General features: G+C 37.9%; 1 protein-coding gene across 6 annotated transcripts in view; it reads left to right on the top strand.

The window, feature by feature from the left end:
- Positions 1-15,331: 15,331 nt before the first annotated feature.
- The window catches only part of SPHKAP (SPHK1 interactor, AKAP domain containing), a 201,609-nt gene continuing 192,000 nt past the window's right edge, over positions 15,332-24,940 (top strand). For 4 of the 6 annotated variants that reach the window (XM_001137938.6, XM_001137841.6, XM_009444486.4 and 1 more), the window contains exon 1: positions 15,334-15,715. In XM_001137938.6, the coding sequence (XP_001137938.1) occupies positions 15,684-15,715 (32 nt within the window). In that variant the 5' untranslated portion in view covers positions 15,334-15,683. Of the gene's footprint in view, positions 15,716-24,940 lie in introns of all 6 variants that reach the window. The other 2 variants (XM_016950626.3, XR_010149908.1) reach the window with 2 other exon arrangements.

Here is a 24,940-nt window from a genome sequence, read left to right as displayed (position 1 = left end):
ACGTACATTATTGTTGATTACAGGTACATTGTTGTACAGCAGCTCTTTGGACATTATTCATCTTGCTTACCTGAAACTTACTGCCTGTTGATTAGGAATTCCTTTTTTTCTCCCTCCACCCAGTTTCTAGCAGCCACCATTCTACTCTGATTATATGAATACGACTATCTTAGATATCCTACAGAAGTGGAATCTTGCAGTTTTTTTCTTTCCATGACTAGCTTATTTTACTTAGCATAATGTCTTCAAGTTTCATCCATGTTATTGCATATTTCCATATTTCAGAATCTCCATCTTTTTTTTTTTTTTTTTTTGGAAATGGAGTTTCGCTTTTGTCTCCCAGGCTGGAGCGCAATGGCATGATCTTGGCTCACTGCAACTTCTGCCAGCCAGGTTCAAGCTATTCTCCTGCCTCAGCCTCCCAAGCAGCTGTGATTACAGGCGCCCACCACCATGCCTGGCTAATTTTTTTTTTTTTTTTTGTATTTTTAGTAGAGACAGGGGTTTTACCATGTTGGTCAGGCTGGTCTCGAACTCCTCACCTCAGGTGATCCACCCACCTTAGCCTCCGAAAGTGCTGGGATTACAGGCGTGAGAATCTCCATCTTTTAAAGGCTGAATTGTATTCCATTGCATGTGTATTACACATTTTCTTTATCCACTCATCTGTCAATGGACATTTAGGTTATCTCCATATCTCTCCTATTGCAGATAGTGCTGTAATGAGTATGGAAGTCCTAACATCTCCTCAGTATCCTGATTTTAATTCTTTTGGATAAATATTCAGAAGAGGAATTGCTACATCATGTGGTAGTTTTATCTTCATATTTTTGAAAAACCTCTGCACTATTTTCCATAATAGTTGCACCATTTTGTATTCCCACCAACAGCGTGCAAGTGTCCCAGTTTCTCCACATTCTTGCCAACGCTTGTTGTCTTTTATTTATTTATTTATTTATTTATTTATTTATTTATTTATTTTTAGGAGCTGTCCTGACACGTGTGAGAGGATATTTCATAGTGATTTTGACTTTAATTTCCCTGATGACAAGTAACATTGAACATTTTTTCATATACCTCTTGGCCGTTTGCATGTCTTCTTTAGAGAAATGTCTATTCAAGTAATCTCCCCATTTTTTAACTGAGTTATTCATTTTTTGCTATTGAATTATAGCAGTTCCTTACATAATGAGGAGATTAATCCCTTATCAGATATATGATGTGTAAATATTTCTCCTATTACACAGGCTGCCTTTTCATTCTGTTGGTTCCTTGATTGTACAGAAGCTTTTTAGTTTGATATTATCTCACTGGTTTATTTTTGTTTCTGCTGTTGATGCTTTTGGTGTCATAGCCATGAAATCATTGCCAAGACCAATGTCATTAAGATTTTCTCACTTTCTTTTAGAAGTTTTACAGTTTCAAGACTTAAATTTAAGTCTTTAATCCACTTTGAGTTGATTTTGTATCTGATATAAATAGAATGCATCATTTTATTTCAAATAATCTTTTTAAAGAGGATTTTAAAAATCAACAAAAGCCATTTTTCATTACATGAAACATCTGTAAAATAGTAAATTAAAGCTAACAAAGAAAGAGGAAACAAATGGCATCAAGTGTTCATCAGTGAACTTTCAATACATCTATTTTAATTATTCTGCATAAATAAGAAGTGGTAACAATTACATAAATATATAAATATTTTCACTATCTTTTCTGTATATATCAATATCACACCTACATAGTTTTTCCATCTGGATTTACAATATTTTATGGAAATTACTTCACAGATAAGAGGGCTTTTTTCCTCACTACCAGATATATCCTTAGCTATTGCACATGTATATGTGTTTCTAATAATTAGAAGTTGATAGAATTAAACATTCAAAGTGCATTTCATCTCATAAGACAATGTAATATTCCAAATGCTAAAGAAATAATATCTTTCTTATGAGAATGAATCATTCAAAACCACAATTCCCAAATTAATATATAAATTCAGTGCAAACCTAAATCATACCAGCAGGCTTTCCCATAGAGATCTGTTAAGAACTGAATATTTGTGTTTCTTCAAAATTCATGTGTTAAATACCTCCAAAATGCATGTGTTAAAGGCCCAACTAGCAATGTGACTATATTTGGAGTCACGGCCTTTATGGGGATACCTAATGTTAAACGAGATCATAAGGATGAGGCCCTGATCCAGTAGAATTGTTGTTCTTATTAGAAGAGGCACCACAGAGCTAACTCTTTCTCTCTCTCTCTGCTGTGTGAGGTCACAGTGAGAAGGAGCTTTCTGTAAGCCAGGAAGGGAGCCCTCACCAAAAACCAAATCAGACGGCACTTTGATCTTAGACTCCCTCAGAACTATGAGAAATAAATTTCTGTTGTTTAAGCCACCTAGTCTTTGGTATTTGGCTGTGGCTGCCTGAGCAGACTAATACAATATCAATCAGCTATCTCTAAAATTTTTTGTTGAAAGAGCTAGAATAGCCGAAAGAACTTTGATAATGAAGAACAAAATTGGAGGGCTCACACTAACTGATTTTAAGGCTCACTATAAAGTTACAGTAATGAAGACTGTCATAGTAGTGACAAATGGATAAACACACAGAAGAGTATAGCAGAATAGAAAGTCCAGAAATAGACATACACAAATATGGTCAACTGATTGTTGACAAAGTTACAAAGACAATTTAATGGAGAAAGGATATTCTTTCTAACAAACTGTTTTGGAACAATGAAACATTTACATGAAGAAGATAACATCAACCAATATCTTATTCTTTATACAAAAATTAATACAAAATGGATTATAAACTTAAATGTAAAATGCAAAATTATAAAACCTTTAGAAAAATAAGAAAATTAGGCTAAGAAAAGAGTTCTTGAAAATGACACCAAAATCATGCTTCATCAAAGAAAAAGATTGACAAATTAGACTTCAACAAAATGAAAAACTTTGTTACTATGAAAGGCCTGTTAAGAGAATAGAAACATAACTTACAAACTGGAAATAAAATATCTATTAATTATATATCTGAAAAATTTGGTATTATATTTAGAATGTGTGTGTGAATGAGTGTAAAACCTCAAAACTCAACAATGTTTCAATTTTTAAAAAAAGGAAAAATGGGTAAAACTCTGAACAGATAAATCATTACGGAAGATGTGTAGATGGAAAAGAAGCACAGAAAAGACGTTAAACATCAGTAATCATTAGTTAAATGCAAATTGAAACTACGTCGGCATACCACTACACACTCATTAGAATGATTAAATTAAAATAAAATTGATACTATCCAATATTGATGGGAATGTAGAGCAATAGAACTCTCCTAAGTTGCTGGTAAGAATTCAAAATGGTAGTCACTATGGAAAATAATTTGGCAGTTTCCTATAAAGTTAAACCATAAACTTATCATATGACCCAGAAATTCCACTCCTACATATTTACTTTAGAGAAATGAAAGTGTATATTCACACGAAAACTTCCACCTTGGTTTTATAACAGCAAATTCTTAATTGTCAGAAAACTGGAAATATACCAAATGCTCTTCAGTAAGTAAATGGATAAACTGAGGTGCATTCATACAACAAAATACAATTCTGCAATTAAAAAATGTGAATTATTGTTAGACACAATGTCTTAGTCTGCTTCTGCTGCTATAGCAAAATACCTTAAACTAGGTAATTTCCAAACAATAGAAATTTATTTCTCACTGTTCTGGAAGGTGGGAATTCCAAGATCAAGGCATTAGCAGATTTGATGTCTGGTGGGTACTGCTCACTGCTTCCAACATTGTGCCTTCTTGCTATGCCCTCACATGGCAGAAGAGGGCAAAAAGGAAAGAATATTGTGTTCTCGCATGGCAGAAGAGGTGGAAGGGCAAAAGGCACTAGAACACTCCATTCAAACTCTTTTATGAGAGCACAAATCTATTATGAGGACAAAGCCCTCATGATTTAATCACTTCCTTTAAAAATAGAAAAAGCCCACCTCTTAATACCATCACCTCGAGGTTTACATTCCAACATAAAAATTTTAGAGTGACGCATACATTCAAACCATGGCATACAACAACCTGGATAAACTTCAAGTGCATTGTGCTAAGAAAAAGAAACCATACAAATGATTTCATAATGCATACTTATATTTATGTGACATTCTGAGGAAAAAAACCAACAACAACAAATTTTGGAATGGAGAATAAATCAGTAGTTGCCAGGGGTGAGGGGTGGTTGAAGATGGTTGAAGGACTACAAAGGTATAGTATAGGGGAAGTTTGGGGGAGAAGAGGGAATCATCTTGTATTCTGATTAGGTGGTGGTTACCTGACTTGATAAGTTTGTCAAAACACCCAGAACTCTACACACTCAAAAGAAAGTGAATTCTACTGTGTGTAAATGTTTTTAAACAAATTTTTAAATGTACCTTTAAACAAACAACAAAATATCTTCAGAATGTTCCTAGTTCTCACCCCTGCCCTGATGCCCCCATAGATGGAGCACTTATCTTCTCTCATTTCTGTGGACTCTATTCCCACATCACAGCCAAGCTAATCTTTTGACAACATCAATCGCATTTCACTTCTCTGCTCAAAACCCTCCAAAGGCTCCCCATTTCATTGAGAATAAAATCAGAGTCCTTAAATGGTCTACAAGGGCTTTTATGATTTGCTCCTCCCCACCCTCCTTCCTATCCTGCAACTTTCCCTTGGAACCATTCTCTCTATTCCCTCTGATATTCACTCCCACCATCCTTTCCTCAGTGATCACTATCTCAGTAGGGCCAAACCCCACCATTCTGCGTAATGCTAGAAGTACCCAGTACTCTCAACGCCTCTGCTCAACTTTTCCTTCTTAAAAGTACATATCACCTTCCATTAAACCAATTCATGTACTTCTGTGTGTGTTGTTGATTGTCTGCCTTCTCCTAGGAGAACATATTAAAAAAACAGGAGGGCAAAGGTCTGTGAATGTTTTATTCACTAATGGAACCCAAGTACCTAAAAAAAGATCTGCTATTGAAAAGGAGCTCTATAAGTATGTGTGGGCTGAATAAATTATTGAACATTGTGAAAACCTATAAAGTTTGCTAGGAAATATAAGGATGTATAAAGTAATCGCTTAAAGACTTGTAAAAGCAAAATTATATTTGCCCTATAGGACCTGGCACTTTCGCTTGAACGGCCATGGCCTCTTCTAAATGGCAAGATTTGGAATATTTCTATTCTAGGCCCAGCACTACATAATATCTTAAGCAAGTTGTCTTTTCCCTAGGCCTGTGATCTGCTCTATAAAATAAAATATTTGAAAACATATCATTTCAAGGTCTTCTGTAGACTTAGTAAAGGTTCATATAGACTTTGCACATTAGATTTACCATAGAAACCTTTATAAAATACAGATGCCTGGGCATTATCTCTAAAAATTCTAACTCGGTCAGTCTTTGAAGGGCTTAAGTATGGATGTATAGACAGGGTTGAGACCCATTGGCCCCAAAAACATGGTTCAGCCATGCTCAAAAGCCATCTTCCAAAAGTGTAAGTTAACGTATTCAGGTGCTTACTGTTAAAGCTAAATGTTGATCACTAAGTTGATCATATTCAGATGTGTTCTGTTGACTTGATCAGTGTCATCAATGCTGCAGACACTGGGGAGGGATATTAGGAGGCCGCATGGACAAGAGTAGCCATAACTAGACTATGTAAGGGCTTCTTCCCATTTCACTGCTGCCTCTGAGCATACTGGTTCCTTAAGCTGCTAAATAAATATCACATCTCACTTGTTCCTTTTCTATGCCTATATCCTTTAAGCTAAGTAGGGCATTTCCTTATGCCCACACAGGTAAATCTTAGTCATTTTCACCTGCCCTTAGAAACTGTTCAGGCCCTGTACAGTAATCCCTTCAAGTTTTATGACTATCATTGAATCTTTGATATGAAACTTCAGAATTCTTACATTCTAGCTCCTCATACCTCTTCCAGAAATCAGAATGAAATCTACTGACTTCTGACTCTGTTTTGAGACCACACTAAGAGAAAAGCACCTGCCACCCTCCCAAACCTTTAGATGCTCAAATTCTGACAGCTGCCAACCAGAATGATCAGGCTAATTGCACCACCCCTTCCTGCTCTCAGAATTGGTAGAAGCTTACATTTTGGAGAGCAGTGCCACAGGGACTATTTGAGAACTTTGCAAAGCTGAGAAACTGGGAAGAAAAAATTCAGTCAAATTAATGATTTGAAGTGTTCCATAATGCTCTATTCTCCACTTGCTTTTTTTAAAAAAATAAATTTTCCGACTTTATTTTAACATGTTGCACAAAAAATTGCAACTATCTCCCATTAATTTGTTTGAACCTCATTGCTTAGTTGTTTTGGCAGGTGCAGTGATCATTGCAATTGTGAAACACAAGAATGTTCTATTTTGTTTTGTAAAGTAAGGCTCTGAATCTCAGTAATCAAAAATTTTTTAGGACTTGGAATGTACATAGACATTTTCCTTGTCTCTTGGTAAGGACTATACTCTAATGTGTGACATGTAAATTACAGACTGAACCACTTCCCTACAACTGTGATTTCTCTCCTGATACTTTTTTTCTTTCTCTTTTCTTTATTTTTAAGTGAAGAAGCATATACTATACCTGTCAGATATCTTGGGAGACAAACCTCAGTGTTAGTCAGTGATCAGGACTATTATTTGAGATAGTCATGAGGATGCCATGAGACTTATGGAGAATGATGGGGAGAAAATGAGAAGAATACCATGATACTCACTTCTCAGATTTGTACTCAACCTCAGAATGGATTGTGAAGTGCAAGCTTTAGCTGGCCAAATCCTACATGTGGAAGAGGGAAACCATCACAAAAAAAGACAATATGCACCAGCCTTCTTTGTAAATGCCAAGACATCAAGTTCATCCTTAAGTTAGGCCTGATTCAGAAATTATTCCAGTAACCATTTGTTCCCTCTGCCTATTGGCCACATTCTTGCCTCTAGACTTGCCTCTAGACTTGTGTACATCTTGCTTTTTCTGTCTGAAATGAGTGTAAATGTTCCCTTTTGAGAAATATGTTTCCCACCAGCCAATCCACAGTTACCCTGCTGTCTGTCATTTATACTGTACATCACTATCTAAAAGTCTCCCATTTACTCTGCCCTCTCCTTCAGAAACTAAGCTCTGGCCAGGAGCAGTGGCTCACGCCTGTAATCCAAGCACTTTGGGAGGCTGAAGCGGGCAGATCATCCGAGGTCAGGAGTTCAAGACCAGTCTGGCCAATATGGTGAAACCCCATCTCTACTAGAAATCCAAAAATTTAGCCAGGCATGGTGGTGGGTGCTTGTAATGCCAGCTACTTGGGAGACTGAGGCAGGAGAATCACCTAAACCCGGGAGGCAGAGGTTGCAGTGAGCTGAGATCATGCCATTGAACTCCAGCGTGAGCAATGAGAGCAAAACTCTGTAAAAAAGAAAAAGAGAAAGAAAAAGAAAAGAAAAGAAGAAAGAAAAAGAAAGAGAGAAAGAAAGAAAGAAAAAAGAAAGAAAGAAAGAAAGAAAAGAAAGGAAGGAAGGAAAAACAAAAGAAAGAGAGAAAGAGAAACAAAGAAAAGAAAAAAAAGAAAGAAAGAAACTATGCTCTGTGGGCATAGGCAAGGACTTGGCTGCTCCTGTTTTTAATACCTCTCGGTATGCACATTACCTACAATAGTACCTGAACCGTGGAACACAGTGAATACTCTGGTCTGAATATTTGTTCCCCTCCTCACCCCTACACAGAATTCATATGCTGAAACCCAATCACCAATATAATTAGTATTAGAAAGTGGGGCCTTGGGAGGCAATAAGGTCATTCTTCATAAATAGAATTAGTGCCCTTATAAAAGAGGTCCCAGAGAGAGGCTTTATCCCTTCCGCCAATGTGAGGATGCAGAAAGAAGGTATCACTGTAAATGGAAAGCAGGCCCTCACTAGACACTCTATCTGCCAGCACCTTGATCTTGGACTTCTGAACCACTAGAACTGTGAGAAACAAATGTCTATCATTTGTAAACCACCCGGTCTATTGTATTTTGTTGCAGCCACCAAAATGGAGTAAGACAGTGAGTATTCATTGTTGAATAATGAAAACATGAATAGACCAAGGAAAGGAGGGAAAGAAATCAACAAGTGCAATCCTTTAGAATCTCCAAAACACGGAGATGTGGGCTCAGAGACAACCCGGGAATAATTGCAAAGCAGGGCATGTCTAAGAAACAACAATCCTGGCATGGCTGTGCAATTGAGACATACGGCCTTCCTTCCCTTCCCACCATGCCAGCCCACCAAAATGGCTGATCATGGTAGGCAGAATAACAGAACCCAAAAGACAGTCAGAGAGTCATGCCTCAGTCCCGAAAACCTGTGAATATGTTACCTTATGTGAGCCAAGGGGCTTTGGTGATGTGATTAGGTTAAGGATTTTGAGATGAGATTACCCAGGATTATCCAAGTGGCCCAATCTAATCATGTGAGCCATTAAAAGTGGAAGAGAAAGGCAGAAAAGTGAGCCCGAGATATAGTGTGTATGAAAGACTTCACCCACTATTGCTGTCTATGCAAGTGGAGAGAGAGAGGGCTAGGAGCCAAGAAATGCGGCTGACTTTAGAGGCAGGAAGTGGCCCCAAGTTTACAGCCAGCAAGAAAATGAGGACCTCGGTCCTACAGCCACAAGGAGCTGAGTTCTGTCAACCATCTGAATGACCAGGAAATGGATTCTTCCCTAGAGCTTCCAAAGCAACATAACCTGTTGATAACTTGATTTTAGCCTGACGAGAACAATAATGAACTGACCTCCAGAACTGTAGGATTATAAATTTTATGTTGTTTTAAGCCACTACATTTGTGATAATTTGTAATAGTCTGATGAGAACCACCATTAACTGACCTCTAGAAATGTAAGATTATAAACTTTATGTTATTTTCAGCCACTAAATTTGCGATAATTTTTTATAACAGTAATAGAAAATGAATACACTGATTACAAAAGCCTTAGATCAGAAAAATATAGTAGAATGAAATGTAAGTACAACCAGTGTCCCCATATGGTGCAGTGTGTATACTTAGCACCTCACTCCACCCCTCTGCTGCCAAGATGTCTCTTAGGAAAAAAAAGAAAAAAGAAAAAAAAGAAAGAAACAGACCTGGATCGTTTAGCGTTCAACTTACAATGGCGCTGATCTTTCAGAGAACTGCTCCAACAAAATGGAGCAGTTCTATTATTATTATAGTCAGCATTGATTTTATTCTATTATTCTATTCAGGATTGATTTTAAAGCACTGAAAGCATTTTAAAATATTGATGATTGTTTCATTAGCAGCAGTTATGCTACGACATCTCTTTATTCCACTGTGGCTAAGAGGGCTTTGCATCAGCCTGTGTGTGTGTGTGTGTGTGTGTGTGTGTGTGTGTGTGTGTGTGTGTTCCCTTTCTACTTATCTCTAAATTCCCATTGATTGTGGTTACTTGGAAGGCAATCATTTTCTTTCTTTAGTGAAGACAGCATAATCTAGAGAAAAATCTTTAAATTTTTGTATAGGCTGTGCACTTAATCTGTGTAATATACTAGTTGACAATATAAAAGCAATATTTTCTTTCTGTTTTTTAATTCAATTTTTACTTGAAATTACTATTGTTTCACATGCAGTTGTAAGAAATAAAAAAAGCAATCTTATACACCCTTTACTCAGTTTACTCCGATGGTAGCACGTTGCAAAAGCTATAGTATAATATTACACCTAGGATATTGACATTAATACAGTTAGGATATACAGTATTTCCATAACCACAAAGAGCTATCAATCATGTTGCCATTTTATATCCACATCCACTTCCCTTCTTCCCCACCTCTCCTTAGTTTCCAGCAATCATTAATCTGCTCTCCATTTCTAAAATTTTGTTTTCTACAAATGTTATATATATGTAAAATATATATACATATATTTACATACTATATACAAATATCATATATCATTATATATTTACATAATATATACATACATTATATATAATATATAATATATTATATATAATATATTATTTACATAATATATACATATATTTATATATGTTATTATATATTTACAATTATATAACCACCTGGATTACTATTTTCACTCAGCATAATTTTCTGGAGATTCATCCATGTTATTTCATGTATTGATAGTTTGTTGTTGTTGTTTTTAATTGCTGAGTAATATTCCAAGGAATGGCTATACCAATTTGTTTAACTATATGCCAATGAGGGATGTATTTGTTGTTTCTAGATTTTGATTATTACAAGTAAAATGGCTGTAAACATTGGAGTAAGAATATTTCGCGGACAGGCTTAATTTCTCTGAGATAAATACTCAGGAGGGCAATTGTGTGGTCGTATTCTTCTAGCATGTTTAGTTTTTTTATGAAATTGCCAAACTACTTCAGAGTGATTTTAATATTTTATATTCTTACCAGTAATGGATGAGTGACTCAATTTTTCCCACAACTTTGTCAACATTTGGTTGTGCAAATATTTTTAATTTTAGCCATTTTGAAGGGTATAAAATGAAATATCATTGTCGTTCTAACAAGAAACAACACAAAATTAAAACTTATCTAATAGTAATGTTGAACATCTTTTCCTGTGCTTATTTGCCATCTGTAAAACCTCTTCAGTGAAATGCCTGTTTATATCTTTAGCTCATGTTCTAGTTGGATTTTGTTTGTTTGTTTGTTTGTTTGTTTGTTTTTTGAGACAGAGTCTCACTCAGTTGCCCAGGCTGGAGTGCAGTGGCTCGATCTCCGCTCACTGCAAGCTCCGCCTCCTGGGTTCACGCCATTCGCCTGCCTCAGCCTCCGGAGTAGCTGGGACTACAGGCGCCCGCCACCACACCCAGCTAATTTTTTTGTATTTTTTTTTTTTTTTTTTTTTTTTTAGTAGAGACGGGATTTCACCGTGTTAGCCAGGATGGTTGCAATCTCCTGACCTCGTGATCCGCCCTCCTTGGCCTCCCAAAGTGCTGGGATTACAGGCGTGAGCCACCGTGCCAGGCAGTTTTTTTTTTTTTTACAGTTGAGTTTTGAGAGGCTTTTAAAATATATTCTAGATGCTAGTCTTTTGTCAAGTATTTAATTTCCAGAAGTTTCCTCTTAGTATGTAGCATAATAATGTCCCAGAAATTTTGATATATTCTATCTTCATCTTCATTGAATTAGATGTATTTTTAAAATTTTCTCTGAGGTCCCCTCTTTGACCTATGGATTATTTAAATGGGTGTTGTTTAGTTTCCAAGTATTTGAATATATTCCTCTTATCTTTCTGTTCTTGATTTCCTTTTTGTTCCCATTGTAGTTGGAGGACACACTACATATATGATTTCAATTATTTTTAATTTATTGACATTTCCTTTTTACCCCAAATATGGTTTATCTTGGTGTATGTTCAATGGACACTTGAAAAAAAGTGTTTTCTATTTTTAGGTGGCATATTCTATAAATGTCAATTTGATCCTTTTGGGTGATGTTGTTGCTGAGTCTTTCAATAGTCTCAATAATTTTCTGACCAGTTGTTTTATCAACTGTTGAGAAAAAGTGGTTAAAGTCTTCAGATATAATTTTGGATTTGTCTCTTTTTTTAGTTCTATTATTCTGTTGTTTTATATGTTTTGCAGCTCTGCTGTTTCTGTGTATACATTTAAAGTTGCTGTGTCTACTTGGTAGATTGACCCTCTTATTATTAAAAAATCTCCCTCTCTGTCTCTGGTAATTTTCCTTGCTCTGGGGTCTATTGTATGTTATATAAATATAGCCACATGTGCTTTCTTTTAAATAATGTTTGCGTAATATATCTTTTATCACACTTTTACTGTCAATCTTCCTATGGGGCTTTTGTTTGTTTGTTACAGAGAGCACATAATTGGGTCATATTTTTAATCCACACTGCCAATCTCTGTCTTTAAATCATTCTATTTAGACCCTTTACATTTAATGTACTCATTGGTACATTAAGCTCAAAATTGACAGGGTTTTATTTTGTTGTTTCTGTTTGTTTTCTCCCTTTTTCGTTTTTGTTTCCTTTTTCCTCCTTTACTATGGGTTAAACATTTTTTAAAATCTTAAAATGATAAAAATCATTTAAAATGATTAAAATAAAAAATTTTTTAAATCAATAAAACCAATTTTATTGATTTAACCTATATTATTTTTGAGTATATCTATGTGCATAGCTTTATAATTTCTATGCATGTTATATATATGTGTATGTATGTATGTGTATATATGTATGTATATGTATATATAAATTTATAGTTTATTGGTGTTGTCAATTTACCAGTTTGAGCAAAATGTGTAAACTTTACTTGTCTTACACCCTTTACCCTTCTCCCTTTAATATAATTGTCTTAAATGTTTTCTCTATATTTAGAAGCATATCAAAGTCATAATCTTTCCTTTGATTTTCAAATATAGTTTAGGAAACTCAAAAGAAGAAATTCTGTTGTATCTTTCAAATTTTTCTTACTGTTTTCTTCTTTCCTGATATTCTAAGATGCCTGAAACTGTAAAGACAGTTTCATTGGTGTCTAGAGAATTTCCTTTAATCATTCTTTTAGGAGAGCTCTGCTGGAATCCTATACCATTTTCATCTTCATTTCTAATGAGTATTTTTATTAGACATAAGATTCTGTGTTCATAGTTGTCTTCCTCCACACTTGACAAATGTTGTCAATTACTTCAGTCCTCCATGGCTTCTAGTGGGAAATCCACTGTTTTTGAACTATATTTCCCTTATGGGTAAAGTGATGTTTCTCTCCAACTAATAAAACAGTTTGTGTTTCATTTTGGTTACTGTATTTTTCACTTCTAAAATCTCCATTTAGTTTTTCTTTCCATCTTCTACTTATATTTGCTTAGATATTTTAGGGGCTGACTTTCTATTTTTTTATATTACTTATTAAATTATTTTTATCATGGCTGCTTTAAAATCTTTCACAGATACATTTAACATCCCTGTCATTTCCATGTTATTAATAGTATCAATTGATTGTTTTGTTTTGTGTTGATTCTCATTCAGATCTGATTCTTAATATGACAAATAATTTTCTATTAAAGCCTGCCTATTTGGGGCATTATGTTAGAACATTCTGAATTTTATTTAAAGAGCTGTTTTAGACGGATCCTCTTGACACTTCTCCTGTAAGGCAAGGAAAATAAGGGCAGCACTGCCTCATCACTACCAAGTGGGGGTAGAAGTCTGGGCTCCTCACTTGGCTTTTGTTGACACTTGAAAAACAGGTAGTGGCATTCATTACTGTGAAGCAAGGGTGGGTGGGAGTTCAGGGTCCTCACTAGGCCTGCGCTGATATCTCTCTGGCTAAGAGTGGTAGGAGTACCTAGTTCCTGCTTCCCATGTGGCCTTCTGTGATTGGGAGTGGGGGACAGGGGACACACACAGGGCCTTATTACTTCTGAACTATGGTTTTTGACTCTCCACAACAATTCCTCTGACACTGCTTCAGTGTAGAGTGGAAGTGGGGCGGGGCGGGGGATGCCGATTACTGCTCTGTGGATGTGAAAGTACAAGCTCCACTGATGCCAAGGTGAAGAAGCGGTGCTGCTACTCCTTGTTAGGATTAAAAGTCCTGGATCCCATGGAACCAGCCCAAATGCCCATCAATCAACGAGTGGATAAAGAAATTCTGCTATACATATATATGATGGAATACTACTCAGTCATAAAAAGGAATGAATTAATGGCATTTTTAGCAATTTGGATGGAACACGAGACTATTATTCTTTGTGAAGTAACTCAGGAATGGAAAACCAAACATATGTTCTCGCTCATAAGTGGGAGCTAAGCTGTGAAGATGCAAAGGCATAAGAATGATACAATAGACTTTGGGGACTCAGGGGAAAGTGTGGGAAGGGGGTAAGTGATAAAAGACTGCAAATTGGGTTCAGGGTATACTGCTCAGGTAATGGGTGCACCAAAATCTCACAAATCACCACTAAAGAACTTAAGTAACCAAATACCACCTGCTCCCCAAAAATCTATGGAAATAAAAAATATTTTTTAAAAAGTCCTGGCTCCCTACTTTGCCTTAATGCCACCTGTATGTTTGGAATGGGAAGGGGATTTCATTATTTCTGTGTGGATGTGGAAGTTCAAGCTCTTCTTGGCACCATGACTGGGGAAACGAGACATGAAGAGGAGAGTGCGGCCAGTGTTTGGAGGGGATGAAAGTCCTGGTCCCTACTTAGTCTCCTCTGACACCACCTCGCCCAGGGGACTGACTTACATCCTTAGAGCCTACAGATGGTGAAATGTAGGCTCCCTACATGGCCTTTGATGGTGTAGTTGAAAAACAGCCACAGGTTTTTTCTCATGGTGTTTGGCCACAGTGGAGCTATTATTGTGTGTAAATTTTCCATCTTGCTAAGCTGCCTCTCTCCTGATCCTTTGGCTAGAAAGAGGAGTCCTTTGTCAAGGCTTTTCCTGTCTCTGCCCCTTGACATTTCCGGGTTGTCATCTTCTTCAGCCAAAGTCTGGGAGAACCTCAGGAACCCATCATCATGCCAAGCCTTGAGTCCCAGGATCTCTAGCTGGTCTGCATTCTTCTGTCCACCTTTTTCTCATGCCTGTTTCATAGATAATCTCCGGGGGATTTCGTTGTACTTACTAGGAGGAATAGCTAAAAGTACATTGGCTCAATCTTCCCATTTGTGGAAGTCCCAAATTTTATTTTTAATTTGTTTTTTAATTGGAAAAAGAAGCAGATTCAACAGTGCCCTCATTTTAGCAGATATTTGCTACTATCAGTGTCTTTCTTCTAAGAAAACTGTCCTTTTTGCTCAGAGAGATACCCAGCCATCAACTGGGGAAGTTTGTGACAGCTCTCCCTCCCAGGTTCTGAGTGCTGTCCTCGGATGGATGGCCGCTCTCATAGGTTTTGAGATTTCTATGTGCGCACACGGTTCTAACAGAAGAGAGAGAAGACTAAGTCACAGTTAAGCAAAATGAGTTAAAGAAACGTGAAAACCAAAACCAAGAGAGAAAGTCCAAATAAAGGGAAAAGACTTAGGAGGTCAAAGCCAGCATCGTTCTGAGTGATCAACCATAATATGGTAGACCACAAACAAAAATGAAATCGAGACAGGAAGCCAGAGGAGTGGCGCGCAACCAGTGGGGAGTGTGGGCATTGCCAGGAGTGAGGGCGTGAATGTGGGAAAGTGGGTGAACAACTTCAGGGCTCAGACCTACTGTACGCCAGCGAGAAAGGGAGGGGAGACGACGGTGGTTGGGGAGAGAGGAATTTTGTCGGAGTCACCTATGCTTCTGGGCACGAATGAGCGATAGAGCAGGATCCTCGAGCAACTGAGACTGGGGCCCGCCTGCAGGAGGCAGGAGCCAGGCAGAAAGGTGGGAGCGTTGGCCACGCGCTCCTGCAAGATCAGAGAGGACGGCGGGAGGGGACAGCGGGCGGTAGCAGCGCACAGAGCTTCCTGGCCAGGGAGGAGCTAGTCTCCGTGGGCGCCGCCGCCGCCCCAGCCTGCGCGCCTCTCTCCTGGCGCGCGCCAGTCTGGCACTCTGGGAGCTGGGTCCTAGCACCACAGACTTATCCTTCGCCTGCACTTTCCATCTTTCTTCTCTGGGCGCCCACCAACAATGGATGGCAACTCCCTGCTCTCGGTACCAAGGTAAGACCCGCTTCTTTCTATGCCCAATACCATGTCGATCAAACTCCGTTCCGCGTTGTGAGTCGCTCACCAACTTGCCCCAGAGCGCTTCGGTTTGCACGGGGCTCCCAGCGAGGAGACAGGGGTCACTGCACTTGTAAATAAGTCCGGCCCAGCCTCGCTGGAGCTACAGGGGACCCTGTCAACTGCCCCACAGGGCGCGATGCTGAGTGGGGCCTGTGCGCTGGAGTGGCACGGGTTGGGGGTCAGCCCCGTGCCCGCCTCTAAGGCCCAGGGACGGAGGTCTGCTCTGCCCTAGGTGGAGCCAGGAGCCGGACTTTCCGCGGACACAGCTTGGAGAGGTTTCACACCTTGTGGGGAGACAGATTCCAAGGTCTAAAACAGGAGGGAACCGGGCTAGGGCAAAGTACCCCCGCTTTCCTTCCACCTTGACCTGGGCGGGTGTCTGGGGCTGCTGGGGTGGGGAAGATTGTCCCTCACCCCCGACCGACACCTAGACTGCCCCCAAAGCGAGATCTTAAGACAGGGCAGAAAACACCTAGGTCCCCTGCAGTCCCACAGTCCTCCACCGTCCCCACACCCCCTGCCAGTCTGCGAGTTCCTTCTTTAACACCTTTGGCTTTGCTCGTCCCCCACACCGGGGTAGGTCACGGACGCCACCCCAGGCGCTGCCGGGTGCGAGTAACGTGTTTTTCGGGGTGTGTTTCTTTCTCCTCTCTCTTTTTTGCCCCTGTTCCGCACTCCTTCTAACTCAGTCCTTTGCGAAATTAAGAACCTGAGATTTTTATGTCTTTCCCATAAACGTCTGGGTATATCGGGGCGGTGGTGCTGGGCCTGCTCCCCCAGCCGGGCAGGTGGCCTTTGCGCTCTTTGCGCTCGCTGGGCGCGGAGCGCTCGCGCCGGGAGCCGAGGATGCTGTTGCTCCCAGGGAGAGGGTGCCCTGGCTGCGGCGCAGCCCCACCTCTCCTCGGCAGCGGCTTAGCGTGGCTCTTCGTGCCATCCCTACTCCCTCTTTTCCCCAAGCAAACAGGTAGGTAGCTTCCAGAGCAGAGCACCAGGCCCTAGAATAAACACTTTAAGTTCGGATTCTTGGAGAGCAGCAAAACCCAATATCCACTGGCCAGGGCACACATGGAGTGATACTACATTGCCAAGGAGCCGAGATGCGGTGGGAGGGGAGGTGGGGGTGGCGGAGGAGGAGAGAGACTGCTTTCCAAAGGCATTGAAGGCTGCCATCTAGAGACCTGAATTATTTGTATTCCGCGATGAAATAACGCTTTCTCAGCTCCACAGGCACTTCCTCCTTAAGCGTCCCTTCGCTGCGGGGATAGCAAATGGTTCAGAAAAGGCCCGCTGTGGTTTCTGTGCACTCCTTGAAGCAGCTCTTAAGTCAAGTCTCAATCCCCACCCTCCCGATCCCTGCCCCAGCGGAACAGGGTCAAAGGACCACCGCTGTCTTTCCATTTTGCCGATTTTTTAACTTAAAAAAAATTGCCAGTGATATTTACGCAAAGGCATTAAGGTGTTTGGAAAGTCCTGTAAATTGGAAGCTCACTTTCTCCACCTATCTATTCTACTGTCTAGGGCAAATGGTCATTAGAATTGAAACGGTGAATTGGGTGGTCCTAATAATCTTCCGACAGAGATTTTTGATAACAGATTGATTGCTTTAATCCGGTTTTACAGACCAATATAGCTGCGCCTGAATCCTGACTATATTTCTATTCAAATACTGGAACATTTTCTAAATTACTAGAAACACATTGTGCCAGTAATTTATTACAATTATTTCTGTCTCAGTACTATAAAATGACCTTATGAAGAGCAAAGCAACTCTGATGATATTGCTCTGTATCTTGTAGTAGCCTATCAAAATGTTAATATAGGCTTAATATCAGCTGCAGCAAACTAAGCTTTTTGAACCTGACTTTTTATTCACCAATTTCCACAAATCAGTGTAGTAATTTCCGGTATTTTATTAGCCTTCTTAATCCACAAATCAGTGTAGTGATTTCGGGTATTTTATTAGCATTCTTAATCATGTAAATTAACTCCTGTACATGAGTTGATTCAATCCTCTATTTCATTGTATACAAGAAACACCATTCCTTTTCTATAAGACTTAATTGAAAGCCATAGGGATTGGGATGCAAAAAGAAAATTAAAATTTTTAATGGTGTAGACAAATCATGTATTAGTCATGCTACTTGTTCACAAAACATTGCATTTTAAAGAATTGATTATTGAATATTCCACATAAGCTTTTCGAAGAAACCAACAATGATCAGCAAATATCAAATTGTTATTGTCAAGGCTTGTGATGTCCAAATCTGAAAACATTTTTGGTATCTAATAAAATTAAGTTGGTGGTTATAAATCACTGTTTCTCTTAAGAATTAGAAAACAATTTAAGACATTCTACTTAATAATTAGAGAAAACAAAATGATTTAATAACATTGAGTTAATTATAGAATATATTTTATGTTGGCTTTTCCATTTTCTTAGAATTTTCAATTAAACACAAATATAAATTACTGAAATTTCAATCAAGCAATATTCTGTGATGATTGATATTAAAACTAAATTTGACTCATATACTTCAGAAACTGTAAAACATGTTTTTTTTTTTAAAGGAAATGTTTTGGGTTCTTTGAGTTATTAAACTGTATTCCCTTCCTTCTGTGAAAACTCTAATTCATTTTTACTATGAATATTTTCATTTTTAAAGGTGCAGTAAATTATGTGGATTGCATCACAGATTTCTTAAAATCACTGGTTATCAAAGCTGGAAGATATCTTCCATAAGGAAACCAAGCTGTGCAGAGATTAAATGTTTCCATGTTAGTTGCATTATAGACCTGGAATCCAAGTGTTTTCTGACTAGTAGTCCATCAAGAAAAAAAAAATTTAAGAGGGATTTTTTTTTAATCTAAAAGCGCTGATAGAGGTTCTTTAGTCATCTATTTTATGGAAAATTGATTTGATTTGCTAAGTCACAAAATTAGATATTAGAAAAACAAAAAAAGAATCAAAGGACATCCATCCAGTGTGTTCTATAGTACACTGTATTACAATGCAGTAGTTTCCACTTACAGAAAAAAAGTCAGTCTCACTTTTATATTGGTAACTAGTGTGTGTTTCATAAGGTGTTATCAAGTGTTATCTAATATATTAAATTATTTGATCATCACATCCTTGTGAGTCAATCATGACAGATATTATCATCTCCATTTCCTAGCTGAAAACTCTGAAGCCAAAGGAAATTAAATAAAGGAAATAATTGTATTAAAAAATCCATATAAATTGTATGTAGCAGAGCTAGGTCATCCACAAAATTTTTCTGCCTTCAAGTCCAGTTTTCTCTTGTGTACTGATTGAAAATCCATACTTTATTTAAATGGAAGGAAAAAGAATTTCTGGTACACAATTTGGACAAACACTGATACCATCAGAACACATGGGGGCAGCCTAAAAGCAAGGAGACCATCTTTTAAAGCCAACAAGTGCTAAAAATAATCTTTTTTAGCAAACAGAAATAGTTTGTCACCTTGGCCATATCTAAGCTTGAATTTGAATGTTAAGAGAGTTCCCTGTTTTCTAAACATTTGCATTGTTATACTGTACTGTTTTGTTCTTTTTGCTTGGTTTACTGGATTCTATTTTAATAATAAAATTTTTATATGGCACTTCGAATGATAAGATCAAAACTCATCAAATGTAAACTTTTGAAAAAACAATTTAGATTGATTTTCTCCATGTGTAATAATGTATATAGGCTTCCTGTCATTTTGTTTTAACCAATCTAAAGTTTATTGCAAACACATTTCACTAAAACTCATCAGAATCTCAAGATTTTACCCCTCAGTATGTTAGTTCCAGGAAAAATAAAATTGATTTTTTTAAATGGAACAAACAACCCAATACTGTATACTGGACGATGATCTTCCATCACCAACTTTTTATAGAAAGGTTAACTGATTTTAGATTTGCACAAAAGGAGAAATTTAAGAGTATATTTAAATTTCTTTGTCCTATTTATGAAAAACTTTCAGAAAAGATTAATCCATTACTCTTAAGTTGAGGAACAGGGACAAATACGAAATACTGCCTTAAGAGTACACTTAACTTCATTCTCTGTCTTGGAATACATACTGTCCTCAAGGCCAGCACTGAGCTGTGGGCACATTCCCCAAGTCTCACTATCTTCTCAGGGTAACACTGCCCAAGAGGTACAATTTCCTATAGAGAAAGGAACTAGGAATTAGAAAGTCCTGGTGCCTCAAACTCTGAGAGTCCACGTTGTTGCTGGGTTGTGGATAGTTGGTTAAGAGACTGGAATTCTGAAGGCAATTCCCAACAGAAAAAAAAAAAAGGCTTAAAAGACCAACATTAAAACTACACTTCAGATACTGGCAAGTTTTATGGGCCCTTGCTCCATGATCTTGTAAATGGGCCCTTACAATCATCTCATAAATGAATGATTAGGATATATTTTGTTTTACAAGTGGCCTCCTTTGGCTAGTGCTACTCATCTGAATTGAGTTTTTTCTTGGTGTTACAGAGTTACAGCTACAAATAATTGTAAGGAGGGGAAGAGGAAACAGTGATGTATTATATTTGTTTTTTTGTTTTGTTGTTTTGTATTTTGTTTTTGTTTTTGTTTTTGAGACGGAGTTTCGCTCTTGTTGCCAGGCTGGAGTGCAATGGCGCGATCTCTGCTCACTGCAACCTCCACCTCCCTCCGGGATTTAAGTGATTCTCCCGCCTCAGCCTCCCAAGTAGCTGGGATTACAGGCATGCGCCACCACGCCCGGCTAATTTTGTATTTTTAGTAGAGACGGGATTTCACCATGTTGGTCAGGGTAGTCTCAAACTGATCTCAGGTGACCCACCCGCCCTGGCCTCCCGAAGTGTTGGGATTACAGGCGTGAGCCACGTGCCCAGCCCTGTATTTGATATTTGGAGACCTGGTGCTTAGTCCTGTTCTGAAATTAATGGCTGAGACTGTCTGGGCAAGTTACCTGACCTGTTGCTTCTCTGCCTCCTCCTGGATGTGCTGACGTCCAGGATATACTTATCTTCTATGGATATACTTGGATATACTTATCTTCTATGTCGCTCCTACTTTAGTCTTCTATAATGCCACAACCTGTATTGTAGCAGGGACTCTCCCTTGGGTATGATACAGATAAATGTCTTACTCTCTTGAAAGAGGCGGGTGAAATCAAGGCCTTTAAAAGAACTGAAGCAATACCCACCCATCCAAAAGAAAGCTTGTCTTCGAGAATTGGGCTTTATTGTTTTTAATGTTCCCCCAGAGGTGGAAAGCAGCATTATACTTACAGAAACTCTTTTGTAAAGAAGATAGCACGGTAATTAAGATCCCGGTTCTGTCACATATTAGTGATTGGTTATCCACTCTGGGGCAAAATGCTTACCTACTCTGTGATTTATTTTCATCATCTGGGAAATGCGAAAACTACTTCAAACATTTGAAAAGGATGTGAGGCTTGAGACAGTATTATGAAGTACAAGAAATAGTGAGTCTTTAGCCATTGCTTCCCATCATGCTGAATGAACTAAATATGATGGTTTCATGATAGATTTTTTAAGTTAATACTGGTGAATAGCTCACATAACTCAGAGATAAAGTTGACTTTATCTGATATTAGCATAGATATCCTGTCTTCCTTTTGGCTTATTTTTTTTCTATCTTTTTAAAAAAATCTATCTCTTCAAATTTAAGTTGTTTCTTATAGATAGGGTATTGTATCTTACCTTTTTATCTCATCTAAAAATCTCTTTTTTAAATTGATGTGTTAAGACCATTCGCATTTGTTAAGATTGTAGATAGGGATAAATTAACTAGCTATTTTCTATTCATGTCCTATGTTTTTTATTCCTTTTTAAAACTTCTGCTCTGCTTTGCATTAAATGAGAACTTGTTTGTGATTCTGTTTTACTTTCTTTATTGATTCATTATTTATCTTTTGTTTAAAAGTGTGTGGTTGCTTCAGGATTTAGAAGATGTTTTTTATTAAGCAGAATCTACCTTCAAATTTTAACATACCACTTCACATCCAGTGTGAGGTTTTTACAACTATACATTCCAAATTATCTCCCCTGATCTTTTGTGCTAATATCATCACATATTTTATTTTTACAAATGTCATAAACACACTATATATTTTGCTTTAAATCATCAGATATTTTTAGAATAATTAGAAATATGAAAAAAAGCCTTCATTTATTCCATTTCTGACATTTCATTTGCATAGATCCAAGTTTCTGCCTGGTATTAACTTCTCTTCTATCCAAAGAGCTTCTTGGATCTGTGACTTCATGCTTATTATTAATTCTGAAAAAAAATTCAGCCATAATTTCTTAAAATGGTTTTCCTATCCTGTTCTGCTTTTCTCTTTTCCTTCTAGAATTTTAATTGCGCATATATTAGAATACAGCTCTTGGATGTTCTTTTATAATTTTGTTTTTGTTTCCTTTATTTTTCCTTTTTTTTTTTCAGATGGGTAATTTGTATTGACCTATCTTTAAACTCATTGATTCTTTCCTTGGCTGAGTTCATTCTACTGATATATTTATCAAAGGCATTCTTCATCTGGTTACCATGTTTTACATTTTTAGCATTTCCATTTAGCATTTAGTTTTACCTTATAGTTCTTATCTCTCTGCTGTAACTACTCATGTGAGCTTGCATGCTGTCTGCCTTTTCCATCAGAACCATTTAAATTATAATCATGATTTGTAATTCCCTGCCAAATAGTTCCAACATCTCTGCCATACCTAGGTCTGGTTCTGTTGGTTGCTTCATCCCTTGGAAGTGTTTTTCTATTTTCCTTGCTTTTCAACAGGGCTGGTAATTTTTTGTTGAAAGCCAAAAATCTTGTGTAAAATAATAGTATCTCCAAATGGAAACTGGAAGTCAGCGTCATATTCCCATGTTAAAGACGAGGAACGAAGACTGAGAAAAGTTAAACGACTTGTCAAAGTTTACTCATGTAGTGAGTGACCGAGCCAGAACTTGATCTCTAGGATTTCAAACTCAAAGTCTAATGTTAACTCCATCACTGTTCCTCTCAGTTTTCTAATGCCAGTACATTTCTACTCTGGAGTCCTTCAAGACCTTCTCATGCCACAGAGCTTTGTTTATTTCAGACATTTTTCACCCCAAATTCTGAGAACGTCATTGAAGCATATGAGAAAAAAAAAAAAAAGGTTCCTGCCTGTGATTATCTTACTATGTAATCTCAAGATATCACTTTCTTTCTGAATATCTTTTGATTCAGTCTTTCTCAAAATATGGTCTCTGAATCAAAAGCAGCTACAAAGATGGGTGGATGCTATAAGAGGCTTTGACACAGCCACAGGAAGCAATGGAAACACAGGGAGTGACAGCCAACAAAGTTTAGCATGTGAATTAGAAAGTTTGTATCTGTTCCCAATAGAGCTAAGAATTCAGACACTAAAGCCTCTACCTGCACACCAAGCCACATTTCTCCTTAAGGTAGAAGAGGTGACATATTCTGCCACATGGATTAACAGAGTTTTTCTCCAAAGAAAATAACAATAACATGCAGATCAATGTGCCTCCTTTTATTCCTTTTAACTACATATTACAGAGCCAAATTATTGAAATAGTGTATGAACTTGTTAGAGTAGCCATGGTTTTTGAAGTACAAGTTAGTTCAAAAAACATAAAGGCATCGTATTGCTTTTCTATTGCTGCTTTTTAAAATTGTCAGAAAATGAGTGGCTTAAAACAATACATTTATCATCTCACAGTTCTGTAGGTCAGAAGTCTGACATGGATCTCACTGGGATAAAATCAAGGTGCCGCCAGGGCTGCATTCCTTTCTGGAGGTTTCGCAGGAGAAATGGTCTTATTGCTATTTCCAGCTCCCGGAGGCTGCTTATATTGCTTGCCTCATGACCACCTTTCTCCATCTACAAAGCTAGCAATGGAGGGTTGAGTCCTTTTCTCCCATCACACCATCTGACTTCTGACCTCCTTTTCTGCCTCCCTCCTTCAATTTTAATAAACCTTGTGATTACATCAGGTCACCTAGATAATCCAGCATAATCTTTATATTAAGATCAGCTGGCTAGTAAACTTAATTCCATCTTGAACCTTGATTTTGCTTTGTCATACAATGTCACATATACTACAGATTTTAGGAATTAAGATATGGACGTCTTTGAGGGAGTTCATTATTCAGTGTAACATAGGCATTAATTGAACAAAAAACTGATCTTTCTGGCCATCAAATGACACATGAAATTCTACTAGGACTAATTTCTTTCTTGTTTCTTTCTCCTTGTTTCCTTCTTTCTTTCTTTATTAAATAAAAGGGAAGAGGGACAAGACTATTTGCTCCTCCTCTGCCATACGTGAGTCATTCAGTGTTCCTGAGCTGAAACAACTAAAGATTATTCAAGAACATAAAACCAGATCAGGATGGACCTGGAAACCCTACCAAATTCACTCTTTGGCACATGTTTATTGCAGTGGTCATTAATGCTATTCAGCAAGTTTTCCAATTGTACTTGTAAGCATAGGGCAGGATTGTATTGCTCTTCTCCTTGATATAAGACATAGTGACATAATATGATTTGGCCAATGCAAAGTGCACAGAAGGGATATGTGTCTCTTTCAGTGTAAGTGTTAAAGATCTCATGTGTGACTTGCTTCATTTCTCTTACTTTCTGCCATGGTGACTAACAGATTTCAGGTTGTGGCTGTTCCAACAGCCTGAGTTTCAGAATGAGGTTGAATTGGAGCAGAGCCCCAAGCCAGACCATGATGGACATGTAGCATGAGTAAGAAATATAAATAAAGCTTTGTGGTCTTAATCCCCTGGGGTTTTGGAATTGTGTGATATTGTAGTATAACCTAGCCCATCCTACCTGACCCAGCTACCCTCAGGGTTGTAATGGTGGGTGATCAGATAGGCTTTGCATTGGCTTGTGCAGATTTCCAAAGGATCTCACAGAACTCTTTTTGCTCTAGACTTCCAAAGACCCTTATCACTACCTAACAACATATTCCTGGATGTATTGATATGACGATGAAGTTGGAAGAAGGGAGAAATGAGTCTCACCCTGACCAGTTGTGCAAGTAGTCAGGAGGTATGTCCTATGGACCAGCTCCAGATAATAACAATAAATACCATGGCCTGTAGGCTTCTCCTAGAAACATGGAGTGTGAA

Source organism: Pan troglodytes, chromosome 13, assembly GCF_028858775.2.
Source record: "Pan troglodytes isolate AG18354 chromosome 13, NHGRI_mPanTro3-v2.0_pri, whole genome shotgun sequence".
Taxonomy (NCBI): domain Eukaryota; kingdom Metazoa; phylum Chordata; class Mammalia; order Primates; family Hominidae; genus Pan; species Pan troglodytes.
Note: the sequence above shows the minus strand (reverse complement) of the source record. Positions and strands in the feature narration are given on the sequence as shown.